Raw genomic sequence first — 17,738 nt, 5'->3', positions numbered from 1 at the left:
TCAATCTTGGGTACATAATGAAGAGACCAAGGCCCAGACCAATTACATCAGCATCCCTGAGGGTAGGACTCAGACATGGGGATTTTTCAGCTCCCCAGGGGATTCCAATGTGCAGCCAAGATTGAGAAAAGTGGCCAGGAGCAGGAGTTCCCAGACCTGCAGCATTGTAATCACCTGGGAACTTGTTAGAAATGCAAATTCTCAGGCCAGCCCCAAACCTCCGAAATCAGACACGCAGGAGGGAGGGAGGAATGGCCAGCCATCTGTGCTTTAGCAAGCCCTGCAGGTGACCCTGGTGCGAGCTCAAGCCTGGGAACCCCTGCTCTAGAGCGGGCATCAGCAACCTTTTCCTGCAAAGGGCCAGTCTCTGTGCAGCCACTACTCTGCCTCGGTGGCATGAAAGCAGATGTGGATGGCACACACTCGCACACTGTCTTCACTTGCCCTGCCCTCGAGCTGTCTGTCTGAGAGACACATCCTCATAAAAGCGACCTCTAGGAGAGGGCTTTGAGCCCCGACATCACCCCAGAAAAATCCTCCTCAGGATGAGGCACACACCCCTGATGCTCTTGAAGGAAAGAGCTTAAACCAACCCTGCTCCTGCTCCCCTCAGGATCCCTGCCAGCATCTCCCCAACCCTTCCCTGGTATCTACCTCTCAGTCCCAACAAAAGAAGTGGTCAAAGGTTTTCTTCAAAATAACAAAAAAGCCAGGTGGGACCAACCCTTTTTAAAACACACACGTGGCAGGAAACAACTAACGTGTTTACAAACCACATAAAGATCCACTCAACAGTGAAGTAGGCCGGGGTATCCAGGAGACAGCAGTGCCCTTGCCCACGGACAGACCAGTCAAAGGCTCGGCAACAGGGTGACTATCTCTATTAGGGCAGGGGCTGCACACAGCAGCAAACAGGGGACAGAGAGAGAAGCATATTGTCTCCAGGGCTGGAAGGCAGAGAGGCCTGGGAAAGGGCTGGTGACAAGGCCAAGGCCATCCAACCAACCAGGGAGGAGGCACCAAAGTGGGACCAGGAGCCTCCAGCTGCTGCCCAGACCACCCACCAAATGATCATCTGCAAGGCCAGTAGAAAGGCGGTGAGGCCGGTCCACACATGCACACGCACACGCAAGCAAGAGCACACCACTGCCAGGAGCCAAGTATAGGATGGACACACCCACCCACACTTCTCAATCCCCAAGTAGTATGATTCAGGCCACAGACTCCGATTTTGATCTGGAGGAAGCATAACAAGCCTCCGCCCCGCGCCCCGCATCCAGGCCTACACGGGCGGGTGGCGGGAAGGACACTCGGGCAAGCAGCAGGGCTCTCAGGAGCTAAGGGTACGCCTCGGGGCAGGGGGTGCCATGGCATCAGGGTGGTGACCCTGTCCATCAGGCCGGTGGGGGAGGGGCACGGTCGCCACCTCTTGTCAAAGGTGGTCCCGTGGGTGGCGAAGGCCAGGCGCTTCCGCAGCTCATTCCTCTCCCGGGTCATCAGCCGCAGCTGAATGGAGAGGTTCTCCACCTTCTCATTCACTTGCCGGTCAGTGAGCAGCGGCGGTGGGGACGGCGCCTTCCCGGTGGTGCCTGCAGGAGGAAGGTGACAAAGAGAACTCGTGTTCACACGGCCCCCACCAGCAGCCAGGCACTGTTCTGGGCTCTCAGCTTGCATTAGTTCCTCACAACCACCCTACCAGGTGGGTCCTGTTACATCCCCCTTTCCCAGATGACACCACCAAGTCAGAGTGTAAGAGGCACAGCTGGGACCAGAGCCCAGGCAGTCTGGCTCCAGCATCCACTACCTTGGCCCTGGCTGAGGACCCTGAGGTCCCCCTCTCTCCCTCCAACCTAGCTTTGGCACCGCCAGCATGGAACTGTTTTGGCCCTGATCTTTGCATCCTTGCCTGCTCTGCTAACACCAGCTGTCACCCACCCCTGGGCATGGAGAGGCCAGCCTGAGCAAGGTGGAAGGCATGGCCTGAAGAGGAAGACACAGTCACAGCTTCCCAGAGAAGCGGGCAGAGGACAGAGGCAGCCAGCTCCAAAGCTGGGCCCAAGGGCCGTGTCCCGTCTCCCCTGATCAGCGCTGGACACTCCACACAGTTCCCTCTTCCAAGCTGCCCAACTGCCTAAAGGACCTGCTCAACCAGCCCAGGTGTGCAGCTTGGAGGAGCTACAGGGAGAGCCGCCCACGGCCAAGGTAAGTGTGATGGGGTGCAGCTAAGTCCCAGGACCTCTGACTGCCCAGCCCACACCAGGCCCTCATCACTTGTCCCTAGGACTAGACATGTCCTGAAGGGAATCCCATGCCTTATGCTATTACTAAGGAACAGTGGCCACCACCAGCACCTCTGGGGAGATCCCAGTCTGCTTCTAGGAAGTATGCACCTCACTCAAATGTCCCAGAAAAAGAGACAAATCCATGGTGCTTTTATATTTAACTCTGTCCATGTGTTCCCCTGAGCCCTCTAACCCTCAGAGAGCCTCAGTGGGGCCAGAGTAACCCACAGAAGTCATCCCAGTTTATGGATGTGATCCAGAGGCTGACTCACCCCAGGGACACAGTATCTGTCTCCCCAGTAGCCCTGTAACGTGTAAAAGGCAAGACGAATGTCTTCTGACTCTGTGTCATCCTGACCGCTGCCCCCCGGTGGACCATTGTTGGTTGCTTTGCCTGTGCAAATCAAGTGTCCCCCAAGACAGGCACTCAGGTGTGGCCTCGCATCTTCCAGGAGTGGCAGGGAGGATGGAGAATTCGACACTGTGGGTGACAAGCTAGACCATGGTCTGAGGCAGGAGACTTGAGCTCCCAGCTCACTGTTATCCAATGTTGGTACGCCAACCACTGAATCTAGTACCCCTCAAAATGCATGTTATCTTAAAGCCAGCACCTCCGTAACAACCGGGATTCCTGTGCTCAGGCCACATCTCTGCGGCCAAAATGTTCTTTAAGGTGGGGCCCAGGATCACCATTTCCCACAAGCATCTCCCTCCCTCCATGGGTTCTAGTCCACAGCCTGAGAAGCCTTCCCTCGCCTTTCCCCGAAGACCCTGGATCCTCACCCCTGCCCCCAGGAGTTTTGGAAAACAGGCTGGTTACAGCTCTGTGCGGCTGTGTAACGTCTTCCTCTTTAGCAAATGAAGGCACTTCTATGAGCTCTAGTTCTACGACGGCCATCTGATTTGCACTAACTTACCCGGCTGTCTGACATGTGGGGTTTCCTCTGGACACGTGCCTGACACCCGCTTCTGGAGAGGCCTACAACTAACTCGGCATCTAACCAGCCCCCGGGGGGCGGGGGGACGTGATCTGTGGAGGACTGACAAACCCAAGACAGTGGGATGAACAGACCCAACAAGCACCCGGAAAAGAAGGATTTCAATGTAAACAGTCACAACCAACCACACAACAGCACACAACACAGATGCCCCAGGCATTAATTTAACCTTCCCAACAATCCCAGAGGTGGTAAGAATATTATCATCTCCATTTTACAGGTGAGAAAACTGAGGCCCAGCAAGGTTAAGGAATCAACTTAAACTTCCACAGACAGCAAGCGGTGCCCTGGATGAGAGCCCAGGCACCTGGATTCGGAGCACGTGCTCTCTGCTGCTGTGCCTTGCGGCCTCCCAAAGACAACCGTGAGTAGCACTCACTCCATGCCTGGCAGTTTATGAGATGCTTTTCATACATTATCCCATTCCATCCCCTTAAGGAAGATACTGCTGTTATTCCCATTTTACAGATCAGGAAACAAAACCTGATCAAGCTTAAATAATGGGTCCAGGTCACCAAGCCAGTAAATGACAGCATGGCGTATGGAGTGCCCTCCGCCTGACCCCAGTGCCCGGGGCCTCAACCTAAAAGTTCTCAAATGGTTTGATTCTAGGGCCTCTTGACACTCTTAAAATTGAGGGAGGACTCCGAAGAGCTTTTGCTTACAGGGGTTATATATCTAACAGTATCTACCAGATTAGAAGTTAAAACTAAAAAGGTATTTTAAAATATTTACTAATTTTAAAACAACCAAACCCGTTACATATTCACATTAAGATTTTTCGTGAAAAATTAACTACACTTTCTACCACAAAACAAAAAACACGGCGAAAAGAATGGCATGGCTTTGCATCTGCGTAATGCTGTTTGACATCTGGCTTAATAAAGACAGCCAGAGTCTCACATCTGTGCAACATCACACACCGTGGATGGAACCTGTAGAAAACTCCACTCTACAGTAGAGTCTGTGTGAGGACGAGAACGCAAAAAGCAAGTGACATCTCAGTATCATTATGAAAACAGTTCTGACCTCACTTGGTCCATGAAAGGACCTCAGGGACACCAGACCATGCTTTGAGAATGACCTGACCTGCGGTCAAGTTCAGTCAGTATCAGAGAAACATCAGATCTCAATTTCAGAACTGAAAAGCACCACCAGGCCCAGCAACCTGCCTCCAGGGAGATAAAGAATTTCCACCCCATTTTAAAAATGAAGCAACAGAAAGATGTAGCCCTTGGCTTTTGCGGAGGCTGGAGAGAGAAGCAGCAGCAGGACAGAAGTAGGGGTCATCAGACCTGTCACCACACACAGCCACCGCCTCCTGTCTGTCTCCAGCAGGATGAGGCCACTGGCTCTGCAGCTGGTAGGACCTGGGGGCAGCCGATCACACACACAGGGACGTGAGCGCTGTCATTTGCTGAGCACAGCCTACGCGCTGGGCTCTGTGCTAAACGCACCTGGGTCCTCACTTCATTAATACCCACAGTACCCCCCCAGATACGTGCTGTGAACACCGAGTGAGAAACTGACGTCTAGCAAAACTGCACAGCTGGGAAACCGGCGGATACCCACGCAAATCCGGCTTCACCTCCAGACCCAGGGCCTCTTCCACTATCCTGCATGGCCTCCCGAAGGGAGTGGCCTCCTGTTTCCCTTCCCCTGCCCCAAAGGCTTGAGCATACATGAAACACACAAAAAGTGAGGCCATCCAGGCCTGTGAATCCATCAAATAGCAGGTTGACTTAGGGAAATTGCTGCCTGGATACCCCTGTCCTTTCACAATAAGGAGGGCAGAGGGCAGAGGAGGGCCACAGGGAGCCTCAAGAAAAATCCCAAGATGTGCTAAGCCAGGAAGTTCCAAAATAACAGCAAGTGTTGCAGAAAACCCTTTCCATATCCATTCAATTAAAAATAAAGTTTTTCTCTTTTACTTGCATCTCAGGGTTGAAAAACATTTTGAAGATGATGCAGTCCTTTCAAGAAAATGGTTGCCAGAATCCCCTAAATAGCTACCAAGATTGTTGGAACTCCTGCACAGTGAGGGAGCTCACTACTTAACAGCAAAGCCTATCTAATCTCTCCCCAGATAATTATTCTATGTACTGAGTTAAAATCTGTATTTCTCCCTCTGACCCTAGATCTAGCTACCCCCCCGCCAAGGCCAAGAGGTAGGGACTTCCCTGTTGGTGCAGTGGTTATGAATCCGCCTGCCGAGGCAGAGGACACAGGTTCAATCCCTGGTCCCAGAACCTCCCACAGTCTGCAGAGCACCTAAGCCCGTGCACCACAAGTACTGAGCCTGCAAGCCACAACTACTGAGCCCGCGTGCTGCAACTAGTGAAGCCCACGTGCCTAGAGCCCATGCTCCACAATGAGAAGCCACCGCAATGAGAAGCCCACACACTGCAACAAGAAGTAGCCCCCGCTCGCTGCAACTAGAGAAAGCCCGAGCGCAGCAACGAAGACCCAACGCAGCCAAAAAAAAAAAAACCCAAAGGCCAAGAGGTACAACTGTAATTCTTCTTCTAAACAACAGACATGCAAATATTTGAAGACAACTGCCAAGTCCCTTTATCACTACCAGAAGAGCTAAAATAAAAAAAGTGACAACACCAAATGCTGGCAAGGATGCAGAGAAACTGGAATTCTCAAACACTGCTGGTGGGAATATGAAATCATACAGCCACTGCAGAAAACACTTTGACAGTCTTTTATAAAGTTAAACATGCACTTACCATACTATCCAGTAATCCCACTCCTGGATATTTACACAAAAGAAATGAAAATTTATGTTCACACGAAAGCTAGCGCACAACTGTTTTTAGCAGCTGTTGAATGGATAAACGACAGTGTTATATTCATACAACGGAATACTTCTCAGCAACAAAAAGGCACTATCATACAACCTACCGGTACACACGAGGGCAAGGGGAACAGGGACTCGCGAATGCACTATGTTGAATGGAAGAAACCAGACTCAAAAGGCCACACGCCATATGATTCCATTTACACGACATTTGGGAAAAGGCAAAACTACAGAGGCAGAAGAGAGATCCGTGGTTGCCAGGGGCTAGGGGTGGAGGGAAGAAAGGTTGACTACAAAGTCACAGAAGGGAATTCTTCAGGGTGGAGGATTTGTTCTGTATCTTAATTGCAGAAGTGGTTAAATAACCCATGTGTTCGTCAAAACTCATCAAACTATACACCAAAAAGGATAAATTTTACTGTACGTAATTCATACCTCAAGGAACATGACTTTTAAAAAAATTGGAAGTTAAAAAAAAAAAAAAACACCACCACTGTGGTGCCCTAAACTGAAGTGACCATCCCAGGAGAGGTGTGACCGATGAAGAGGTGTGGCTTGTCACCCCCGACCAGTCACTGTGTTTATAGTAAACCTTTTCAAGAACAAGCAAAATCAAAACTAACGTCAAGTGAGTTGTCCACAGAAGCCTCAAATTCTATCTTTGTGCAGTTGTTCTTTGGGACTCAAATGCAAAACTGTCCACTCTCCTCCCACTTCACTCCTTCCTCTTCCCAAATCTGGAACCCACTTGAAAAGAAGGCAGGGGAGTTCCCTGGTGGTCTAGTGGTTAGGATTCGGCACTTTCACTGCTGTGGCCTGGGTTCAATCCCTAGTCCGGGAACTGAAATCCCGCAAGCCATGCAGCACAGCCATAAATAAATAATAAACTAATTAATTAATTAATAATAATAAAAAGAAAAACTTAAGAAAAGAAAAGAAAGATTTTCTTTTTTTCATTTTTATGTTCAGGATGGGATTCCGGGGTTAAGAGATTTGGACTGGACTAAAATGGCCCCAAAACGAGTGCTGGAAGATGCCAGGAGAGCCGGCACAGGCCCTGGAGTTTGGACAAAGAGCTCTCACTCCTCTGGGCCTTGGTGTGAGAGGACATGCAGCCAAGGGGAGCAGAGCCCCTTCGCCATCACGAGTCCTGGTTCCTCCTCCCGGTCACCCTGGCCGATGCAAGTGCAGCCTCCTCTGTAGACCACTGAGCCTCAGCCAGAGCCTGGCAGCTGGGTAGGCTTCTTGGCTATAAGGCCCTTTGTCCATAGCCCCGTTGTCACACCACACTCCAGCTGACCCTGAAGGCCACTCCCCCACCTAGTCTTATTTACAGCTAGAGAGGTCACAGCTCTGCTTCAGAGCCCTGTGGGCCTGTGGTACCAGAGGCCAAGGAGAAAATGGGCACTGGCCCAAAGTGGTCAGGTGGAGCCAGGATGCCCAGGTAAACTTCCCGGCCTCCTCCAGGCCCTGGCTGTCAGGAGAGAAGCAAAGCAGCAGAACGTGGTCATCACAGGCCGCAGCAAGCAACACCAAGCCATCCTCGCCTCCAGCCCTGGAGAGCCAGAGCCGTCGGAGGGAGACACAGTCCCACGTCCTGAACCAGTGCTTCCAAAAGCACCTCAGCTTCACTGGAGAACTTGTTAGAAATGCACAGGTCAGGCCCCACCCAGACCTACCGAATCAGGAGCCCTGGGGGAGAAGCCAGCACTCCCCTCCAGGTGAGTCTGATGCCTGATAAAGTTTGAGAACCTCTGGTCTGGACCAAAGTTGCACTGTCTGGCCAGAGTGGCTTATCAATCCCTTGTTTTTTCGGCTGTCCAATAGCCACTACATTTAAAAGCATCGCCCACTGATGCCCACGGGATGCCCTCCTTGGTCAGCACAGGACTGCAGCTGGGCTCCTCCTGGACTTGGACTGGAAGGAGGTTAGGCTCCAGCGCAGCAGCTGCAGCCTTGCCCAGCTCCCAGATCTCCCTCCACATGAGCTACTTGCTCTCGAATCCTTGACTCAGGGTCAGTTTGCCGAAACCCAAACCAAGACAGGTGACGATGGCCTGTTGCTTCCAGGCTGCTCCTACATCCGGAGCGCCATTCCTGGAAGACCCCACTCGAGGGCCAGCTCCTCCCTGAAGCTTCCTGTGACACCCCTCATTAGAAAGAGCTGCTCCTTCCCCTCTGTCTCCTTGTTTTACACAAGGCAAAATGGCCAGTCGCTTCTCTCCCTGGTGCTCTGGTCTGAATGTTGGTGTACCCCACCAAATTCCTATGTTGAGGTCCTACCCCCACCACCCCGTGTGGTATTAGGAGGTGGGGCCTCTGGGAGGTGATCAGGTCATGAAGGTGGAGCCCATGTGAATGGGATCAGTGGCCTTATAACAGGGACCCTAGAGAGCTTTTCCCTCTCCTGCCATGTGAGGTTACAACGGGAAGGCACCATCTATGAACCAGGAAGTGGGTCCCCCAAGACACCGACTCTGCCTTGATCTTGGACTTCCAAGCTTCCAGAACTGTGAGAAATAAATGTGTGTTGTTTCTGAGCTGCCAAGTCTGTGGTGTTCTGTGACAGCAGCCTGGACAGACTAAGACACCTGGCTAGCCTGTAAGGCCTGGAGCCAGGCCCCCCTGTGATCCCTATGAGTGCCGAGCACAGGCTCCAAGAGGACAAGGTGCTCCCGTCCATCTGATGCACTGAGAGAAAACAGGCCCCGGATCCAAAAGGATCAGAGAAGGAAGGGTCAGAGGGCAAGGGGTCAGGGTGCAGCCTTGCCTGCATGCTCATTCACCCCACCATCCTCTATCAACTAGAAGCTGCACTTTCAAGGAATCTTTGCTGGGATAGCAAAGAAGCCCTCCAGATCCTTCTCCTGCCAACAAAACCAGATCTCTCTCCTTAATAAGAAAGCTCTCCTGTTACTTCAATCTGCATGAAATTTAAGGCTCATTTTATAAATGCTGCCCAAGAATGTCTCCTCTTCTTAAAACTTTCCCAGTTATCCAAGTTGAGAAAAAAAAAAGGTACCTGAGAAATTAGATCAGGATGAATGGGGAGGAAAAAAACATCGATTGCCTGAAATGAGCGTGCATCCCCTGGGCAGATCCATGGGGTCTACCCACAGGCAGGTGACTTAAGTAACAGGCCACACGGGGTCGGGGGAAGCCTCAAAGAAGCCACGCGTGCTTGGCTGATGAAAATTGCCTGGAAAGACACAGCAAGCTTTAAGGCTGTTGGTCTGTTGTTAGGAGGGGCAGGCTGAAGAGGTGAAATGGGCGGGCCACCTGAGGACCTAACGCCGGCCGGGAAGAGGGGAGGGGCAGCCAGGTACCAGCTGTCGCAGAGAAAATAGCATACCCAAGGCTCCACCTACCAATTTTCTCTTATGCTAAATACAACTTGCTGTTCTTTGCCCAAACGTTCTTGGTTAGGGAGATGTAAGTGGGAAAGTGGAGGTGATGCTTTTATCGTAAGACCTTGCCTTTCCTTAGGTTCACGGAGAAAGACCTAACAAACACAAACAGCCAGTCTCCATCTGACTCATCAGCCCCTCGGTCGGGGGTGTGCCTGAGACGGCCAGGAAAGGAAGTGCTCTGCCCGTCATTAGGTGAGGCTGAGCCAGGAGCGATTCCTCCAGGAGGTGCTGCAGTGGGCCACGGATGACCCTCCGTTCATTCCACTCCAAGGGGCTGGTCCAAGCCAGCCACAGACACTCCAGTGCTTTTGCCAGGGGCTAGGTTAGGTCAACTCATCTCCAACCAGGAGGGCTGTTAAAATGGATGCTGAGCCCCGTCCTCAGAGCTTCTGGAGCCTGGAAACCTACATCTCTATCAAGTACCTGGGTGCTGCTGGTCCAGGGACCGCACTGCATGAGCCATGGTTTGGGCACAGACTAGTGACAGGGGACTGGGGACTGTGCTGAGGACCTTCTGGGGAAGGCTTCTTTGCTCGTCAGGAGACACGAGAGGAGACGGCCTCCTTCATCCTCTGGACCATTTGTGATGATGGAGATGTTCTTTTATCTGATCTGTCCAATACGGTAGCCACTAGCCACAGGTGCTACAGAACCGTGGTCCCCAACCTTTTTGGCACCAGGGACCGGTTTCGTGGAGGACAATTTTTCCACGGACCGGTGGCGGCAGGGGGCGGGAGATGGTTTCGGGGATGATTCAAGCGCATTACATTTATTGTGCACTTTATTTCTATTATTATTACACTGTAATATATAATGAAATAATTATATAACTCACCATAATGCAGAATCAGTGGGAGCCCTGAGCCTGTTTTCACTCGCCACTCACTGAGAGGGTTTTTCTGTTTTGTTTTGTTTTGTTTGTTTATTTTTGGCTGCATTGGGTCTTTGTTGCTGTGCGCGGGCTTTCTCTAGTTACGGCGAGCGGGGGCTACTCTTCGTTGTGGTGCACGGGCTTCTCACTGCAGTGGCTTCTCTTGTTGCGGAGCACGGGTTCTAGGCGTGCAGGCTTCAGTAGTTGTGGCGCACAGACTAGGTAGTTGTGGCACACGGGCTTAGTTGCTCCGCGGCATGTGGGATCTTCCCGGACCAGGGCTCGAACCCCTGTCCCCTGCACTGGCAGGTGGATTCTTAACCACTGCACCACCAGGGAAGACCCACTGATAGGGTTTTGATATGAGTCTGCAAGCAACTGATTTATTATGGTCTCTGTGAGGTCAAACCTCTCTGCTAATGATAATCTGTATTTGCAGCCACTCCCCAGTGCTAGCAGCACCGCCTCAGCTCCATCTCAGACCATCAGGCATTAGATTCTCACAAGGAGCGCACAACCTAGATCCCGCACGGGCGCAGTTCACAGTAGGGTTCGCGCTCCTATGAGAATCTAATGCCGCCGCTGATCTGACAGAAGGCGGAGCTCAGGAGGTAATGCAAACGATGGGGAGTAGCTGTAAATACAGATGAAGTTTCACTTGCCCACCGCTCACCTCCTGCTGTGCGGCCCGGTTCCTAACAGGCCGCAGACTGGTATCGGTCCGTGGCCTGGGCGTTGGGGACCCCTGCTATAGAACACTTGAAATGTGGCTAGTGTAACTACTGAAACTAGTGATTTAAATTTTATTTCACGTTAATTCACTGGAATTTAAATAGCCACGTGTGGCTAGAGGCTCCCACCATGAACTGGACACTGTCAGGTCTAGATGTGATGGCTGACCGCTGCCATCAGCCCAAGGGAAGACACCACACAGAGGCCCGCAAAGCCACACCCGATGTACTCAGCCCACCCTCAGCACAGTTACCACGTGAGATCACACATTTCTCTGCTGTCTAAGGCAGTATGAGTAGGTATTCCCTACTGCTGCAGCCAAAGGCCTTCTGGCCAATACAGCCACGGGGACATTCAAGTCAGCCTGCAGAAAAATGGGGTTACTCACCCCAAGGTCAACGTCAACTCTACACAGAAAAGCAAGAGAAGGAAAACTTGGCTACCAGTGAACTGGAGAGGTTTTGACCTGAAGGGATGCAACCAGGTCTTTGAGCATCCGAGATAGGGGCCCAGACAGTGAAGTACAGTAGAGCTCTGCTCGCAGCCTGCCTGCCAACAAGTATCCGGGGACACTGGTGACCCCTCCATCCCAAGGGCCAAAGGGTGGGTCACTGACACAATGCTCTTCCAAAGTATACGAAGGTCCAGCTGCACAAAAAAATACCTTCTTACTCAGGCCTGAAATTCCACCATTAACAATACCTGCTGTGGTTTAAACAATATCTTTCTCTAGAATCTCCTTTTAAAATGCAAATGCTCCTAGGAAAGGTAACACTTTAAGCCTTGAAGGGTCAATGTGAATGAGTCTGTCAGATATCAGATCATTGTACCTTGCTCCCAAGCGGAATATGGAGCCGGAAAAGGGTGAGGCCAAGAGAGGTGCCCTCAGAGCTCAACCAGCTCAGTTTTACAAAACCCCACATTACCGTTCCACACATCTTGACTGCCTGCCCGGCCCATGCACTTCCTGAAAGCCAGCCCCGTGTTCAAAATCCCAGCAGCCCCATCGTTCAATCCCTGTGTCTCACCAACCCAAAGCAGGCAGGACAAAGTGAACTGTGGTCCCAGCAGAGTCCTCCCTGAACCCTAGACAGGACGAGGCGACCTGTGAGGGGCTGAATTGTGCCCCACAAACAGATGATGAAGTCCTAATCCCCAGTAAATGTGAATGTGACCTTATTTGGAAATTCGGTCTTTAGAGATGATCAAGTTAAGATGAGGTCATACTGGAGTAGGGCGGGCCCCTAAACCAATGTGAATGGTGTCCTGTTTAAAAAAGGAAATTTGGAGACACACATAGAGAGAACACCATGTGAAAATGAAGGCAGAGACTGGGGTGATGCATCTACAAGCCAAGGAACATCAGAGATTGCCGGCACACAACCAGAAGGAGAAGAGGCCTGGAAAAGACCCGTTCCTGGTGCCTTCAGAGCACACCGATCTTAGACTCTGGCCTCCAAAATTGTGAGAGAATAAATCGCTATTGCGTAAGTCACTCAGTTTATGGCACTTTGCTAGGGCAGCCCTAGAAAACAAATACAGTGCCCCCTACTGGTACCCCTCTCATCACTCTGACCTCACTTACTGTATCTACTCATCTGACTGTCTCCCCAGTAGACCCTAAGATCCATGAGCACAGGGACCAGGTCTGCCTATTCACCACTATATCGCAAGCCCACTTCTGGCCCCCTGGAGGTGTTCTGTATGAGTCAAATTAACACATAAGAGGCCTGCCCCTGGCAGGTTCTAGAATCTCAGGCACGAGACTTACCGTCTCTGGGTGTCCATTTCCCCATCTGTCTATTGGAGGAAACGGAAAGAATTGGACCAGATGACCTCTGTGAGCCCTTCAAACTCAAAAACTCCAGGACTCACCACTGAAGGTGTACCCATCCATCAAGGTCAAACCAGGACACAGAGCTACACTAGGGCATTAAATAGAGGGCATGTGACACAGAAGATGGGCCACAGAGGCGCGGGAAGACTGGGAGACTATGACAACCTTCCTCTGGGATGTCTTCAGTGAAGTGACAGCAGGGCCGGCCTCCCTCCATGGGCTCCTGGGACCCATGTCCAGAGATACACCGAATTCGGCATGGACTGGCGACTCCTGCCCCAAGACAACACTCCCAGTGGGCCATTCCTGCTCACAAACGACAGTCCCCAAAGGGGCCAGTCTCTTGGATAGTGGTCACTGTGTACTACAAGGCCTGGGGGTGGGAGGCAATGGGCTCTCTGAGAAGTGCTATGCCCTGACAAAGTGAAGAAATGGTGACACAGGTGCCTATGTGTCATGCACCTGTGCATGCACCTCCCTCCTAACACCAGGAACAGCGTTCTGCCCTCCTCCATTAAGAGGACGTGCTGATGAGAGAAAATGTGAATGGAACCAATGGAAGATGACTCCATGAATGATCTGACAGGTGCGGGCCAACTTTCCCACCCCATGCACCCAGCGCCGCCCCAGCTCATACCCAGACCCCCGACCGGCCAGTGTCCTCCAGGAAGGAGGGGTGCCCAGGATGGTGGTACTCACCCACACTGCTGAGGGAGCTGCTGCTCTCTGAGTCTGAGGGCATGATGGACAAGACACTGTAGGTGGAGCCTGGAGACAGAAAGAGAGGCCATTTGTTACTAACCCCAAAGGGATTTCTCATCTTATACCCCAAACCACTGTCAGACCAAATGACTTCAGTCGGCACCAGGCTGAGAACCAGCACCACATGGGGTACCAGACATCGGAACCACAGGCTGGGCAGGGGAGGTGCGGTCAGCAGGACCTAGCCTTTGGTGCTTCTGCCTCACTTTCGGCCACCCTCCGACTGATCTACGCACGGGCAGAGGGGAGCTTGGAGTCAGCCAGCTGGCTTCTTATTGGGACATGTGGAGAAGGGCTCAGCAAGGGAGCAACATGCCCCAGGGCAACAAGGGGTCTGGGGATTTCCTACAGATTTGTTTCAGTGTGATTCTGGCTTCCGTACAGAGGGTAACAGAGCCTAAGGTAAACATCTCTGAACTCTCTGTTCTTTGTACCTGGCTGTTCTGCTCTTAGGTTCTAACTGTATTTAAGCTCAGTCCTTGATAATTTAGTCAGTGGCTGCCCCCCTTATTAAAAGTTACTGATAAAATTATAAGCAATCACACTGTCACCAAAGCTAGGGAGTAACATGCTTTGTTTTTGTTTTTCGTTTTTAATATTTATTTATTTATTTATTTTTGGCTGCATTGGGTCTTCGTTGCTGCGCGTGGGCTTTTCTCTAGCTGCGATGAGCGGGGGCTACTCTTCGTTGCGGTGCGCGGGCTTCTCATTGCGGTGGCTTCTCTTGCTGCAGAGCACGGGCTCTAGGCGCACAGGCTCCAGTAGTTGTGGCATGCGGGCTCAGTAGTTGTGGCACACGGGCTCTGTTGCTCCGTGGCATGTGGGATCTTCCCAGACCAGGGATCGAATCCGTGTTCCCTGCATTGGCAGGAGGATTCTTAACCACTGCGCCACCAGGGAAGCCCCATGTTTTGTTTTGTTTTGTTTTGTTTTGGGGGGGGGGCGGCAGGTGTTGACACTTGTTATTAACTCCTGGTGGCAGCCACACAACCACCACGGTTTGGTTTTTATTCAAATATCTTCAAAGCCAGGATGTTACCTGCCCGGCATCAGGAAAAACCTCTGGGTCAAGAAACCCAGCTCTGAGTGCAGTTCTCGTCCACGTGCAAGTAGCTGGCCAGTGGCCTCAGTTTTCTGGATCTGTGTTTCTCAGTCTGTAACATGAAGGGGTTCAACCACATGGCTCACAAGGTCCTTTCCCCTGTCCCATTTCAGAGATTACATTTTCCATGATTAATGGAAACAAAGGTGTGCTTTGCTTATCAAGACTACAGATGACACAAAAGTTAAGAGGGCAGGCGAACCCCAACCCAGAGGCTGAATGGGAGTCGAAAAAAGCACAACATGCAGAGATGGTGGGTCAAATAAAACAAGACAATGGGAAGAATGCAATGTTTTGCTCTTAGAACCGAAAGAACTGTACAATGAAGGTGTGTGTGTACTGGGCAGAGTGAGTGAGCCAGAGATGAGATTTTTGCAATAAAGCCTTTGAATGAGGCTTAGGGCTTTGGTGTCAGAAAGAAGCCGAGAACTAATGAGACCTTGGGCTCCAGGACCAGAAATGTGGGGTCAAATTTAAGGGGTTCTCTCTGATCTCAACTCTTGACTAGCTACCCTACACCTGCACACCCTCAGAAAGAAGGAAAGAAAGAAAAGAGATAAAGAGATGGGGTAAGCAGGGGAGAGGGAGAGGAGGAGGGAAACTCATGGACGGGGGGAGGGAGCAGTGCACCAGGGGACAGGGGAGACCCCGAAGGGAAGGGGAAGATGTGGGGGGAAAGATGAAGATCACATAGAGGGCAGGGAAACAGACAGCCCTAGCATAAGAGTCAGCATGCAGGGGAGCTAGCTGGTGTACCCACCAGAGAGGCAGAGAGATGAAAGGAGAGAGGAAAAAAAAAGAAAACCAGAAAAAGGGACTTTGGTAATGGCAAGAAGTGGGACAGTGGCCAGGAATGGCCAGTGGCCTCATTATCACATTTTCCAAGAACCTCTTAAGAACCTCTGGGTGTCTGGCGTGGATGGAAGAGGAAGGCTCGGGGAGTGGGCAGGACTGTCCGAAGGGATGCAACTTGTTCGACTGGCCTACGGCAGCAGCCCTGACACAGCTGGTGGGCGCAGGTCAGGAAGGGGGCCTAAGGGTCAGTGCTGCCTCGGTCTGAGAAGACCTGGGTGGTGGGGGGCTCCCACGACACATGCATTCACTCCACGCACACCTGGCAGAGACATCAGAGGTGGCACCTGCACATCATCTGAAGGGAGACGGAACCAGAAAACCCCGTACAGCCCTGAAAGTCCTTGATCCTACTAAAAAATAAGTAAGCAGTGTTCAGTGAGATATCGCCTGTATTTAAGTTCAATCAACGCTACTCATCTTGCTGCCCCTTCCACATCTCTGCGTTTTTGTCTCAACAATGAGCATCACGAACTTCTCAAAGCATCTCTCTTCCCATATCATAAACATTAAGCATTGCATAAAGATCCATGAAATAAAGTCAGGTGCAATTCAGCCAATCCATCGGTATCTCCAAAAAACAAGAATGTTAACACGAAGCCTATGTTCTAAACTCAACTGCCATTTTCTTAATAATTTTTCGTTGTTGTTATGTGAGGGCAAGGAAGGGTAGCCGACTGGTGTGTTGGTGGATTGTTTTTGAAAGACGCCTGCTCAGAAAAGCGGGCACGAATACACTGTCCCACTCACACCTCTGAGATGTGAGCTCAGCCCAGCCCCGCTTGCGACACCACAGCCAGCACTCTGGCGGATGCTCCCTGCACAACGCCTTGCCTCTTTCTCACTATTGGCATCAGCAGCGCCCCATCTTCCAGTAAACCGCCCCTCCCCTTCAAATCATCTCTCTCCTCCCCCGTGGCAAATTTCCACTGCTAATTAAACTTGGCAGACACCCTTCTCTCTCTCCTCCCACCTCCCCCCTAGCGGGGAGGAGTCAACTGGCCAACCAACACACTCTGTTCCTCTTCCCTGTCCCCTACATCCTGACAGGGCTCTGGGGCCTGACCCGGGGGCGGTGTGACATCTTTATCGGCATCTCTGGGCATCACCTCCCCCGAGTCGGCTGGCAGGGCTCCTGGGAGCTGGGGTGGGGGGTGGGGGTGGTGACAGGGAATGGTTAAAATTGGACAAGGCCCAGTTTCTATGATGTTCCCAGGGCCTTAGACGTCATTCGAGGGAAAAAAAGGCCCGAAGACGACGCTGTCTTGGTTATGCTTTGTCTCTGCAGCTATTGTTGTCTTAAAAAGCCTGTGTGGTCAGGACTGTCGGGAAAAGGCAAAAGGAGTCGCTTTCCTCCGAAGTCACGCAGTATCCTTTCAAAGCGATGGCTTCTGAGAGGTGGGACGGTCGTCATCTACCCCTAGGATTTCACAATCCAATCTGGAGCCTGACAGAGGTCCCATCTCAATGCGCACACTCTCCTGCCCCGCACAGCCCCTCACCCTTGACCATGTGGGAGCTCCCCTGAAGGCACCTGCACCCCGACCCGGGCCCTAAGGCACACCCTGCACATCACACACACAGAGGCCTGGATGAACGAGGGCCGGCCTCCTCTGCCCCCACTGCCTCCCCCCCGAGCCCCACAGGGCAGCAGGACCGTCACCACAAACTCAGACAAGCCTATGCAGAGGTCCAGAGAGGACCCAGAGAAAGTCATGTGATTGGGAAACGTTTCCAGAAAAGGAGAGCAGAGGGACTACCCTGGTGGTCCAGTGGTTAAGACTCCACACTCCTGATGCAGGGAGCCCGGGTTCGATCCCTGGTCAGGGAACTAGGTGCCGCATGCCTCAACAAAAAGATCCCACATGCTGCAACTAAGACCCAGCGCAGCCAAATAAATAAATATTTAAAAAAAAAAAAAAAAAGAAAGAAAGAAAAAGAGAGCAGAGCAGGAGCCCAGGTTTTCATGGTCATGTGAAGCAGAGTGATAATACAGGGGGTTCTCTACCATAGCAATAACCTGCGGCCCCGGTCAAGGTGCAGGTTCTGACTGGGCAGATTAGGGTGGGGCCTGAGACTCTGCATT

At 51.8% G+C, this 17,738-nt stretch overlaps 1 protein-coding gene across 8 annotated transcripts in view; it reads right to left on the bottom strand.

Annotated features, from left to right (window-relative positions):
• DLG5 (discs large MAGUK scaffold protein 5) overlaps window positions 1–17,738 on the bottom strand; it is a 200,292-nt gene that overhangs the window by 140,112 nt on the left and 42,442 nt on the right. For 6 of the 8 annotated variants that reach the window (XM_036829441.1, XM_036829445.1, XM_036829440.1 and 3 more), the window contains exons 2-3: window positions 13,636–13,704; window positions 1,427–1,589 (exon numbers count right to left, since the gene is read on the bottom strand). In XM_036829441.1, coding sequence (XP_036685336.1) covers window positions 1,427–1,589; window positions 13,636–13,704 — 232 coding nt within the window. The remainder of the gene's footprint in view (window positions 1–1,426; window positions 1,590–13,635; window positions 13,705–17,738) is intronic. The other 2 variants (XM_036829443.1, XM_036829444.1) reach the window with 1 other exon arrangement.

The sequence above is a fragment of the Balaenoptera musculus genome, chromosome 16 (genome assembly GCF_009873245.2).
Source record: "Balaenoptera musculus isolate JJ_BM4_2016_0621 chromosome 16, mBalMus1.pri.v3, whole genome shotgun sequence".
NCBI lineage: Eukaryota > Metazoa > Chordata > Mammalia > Artiodactyla > Balaenopteridae > Balaenoptera > Balaenoptera musculus.
This window is presented reverse-complemented; position numbering and strand designations above follow the sequence as displayed.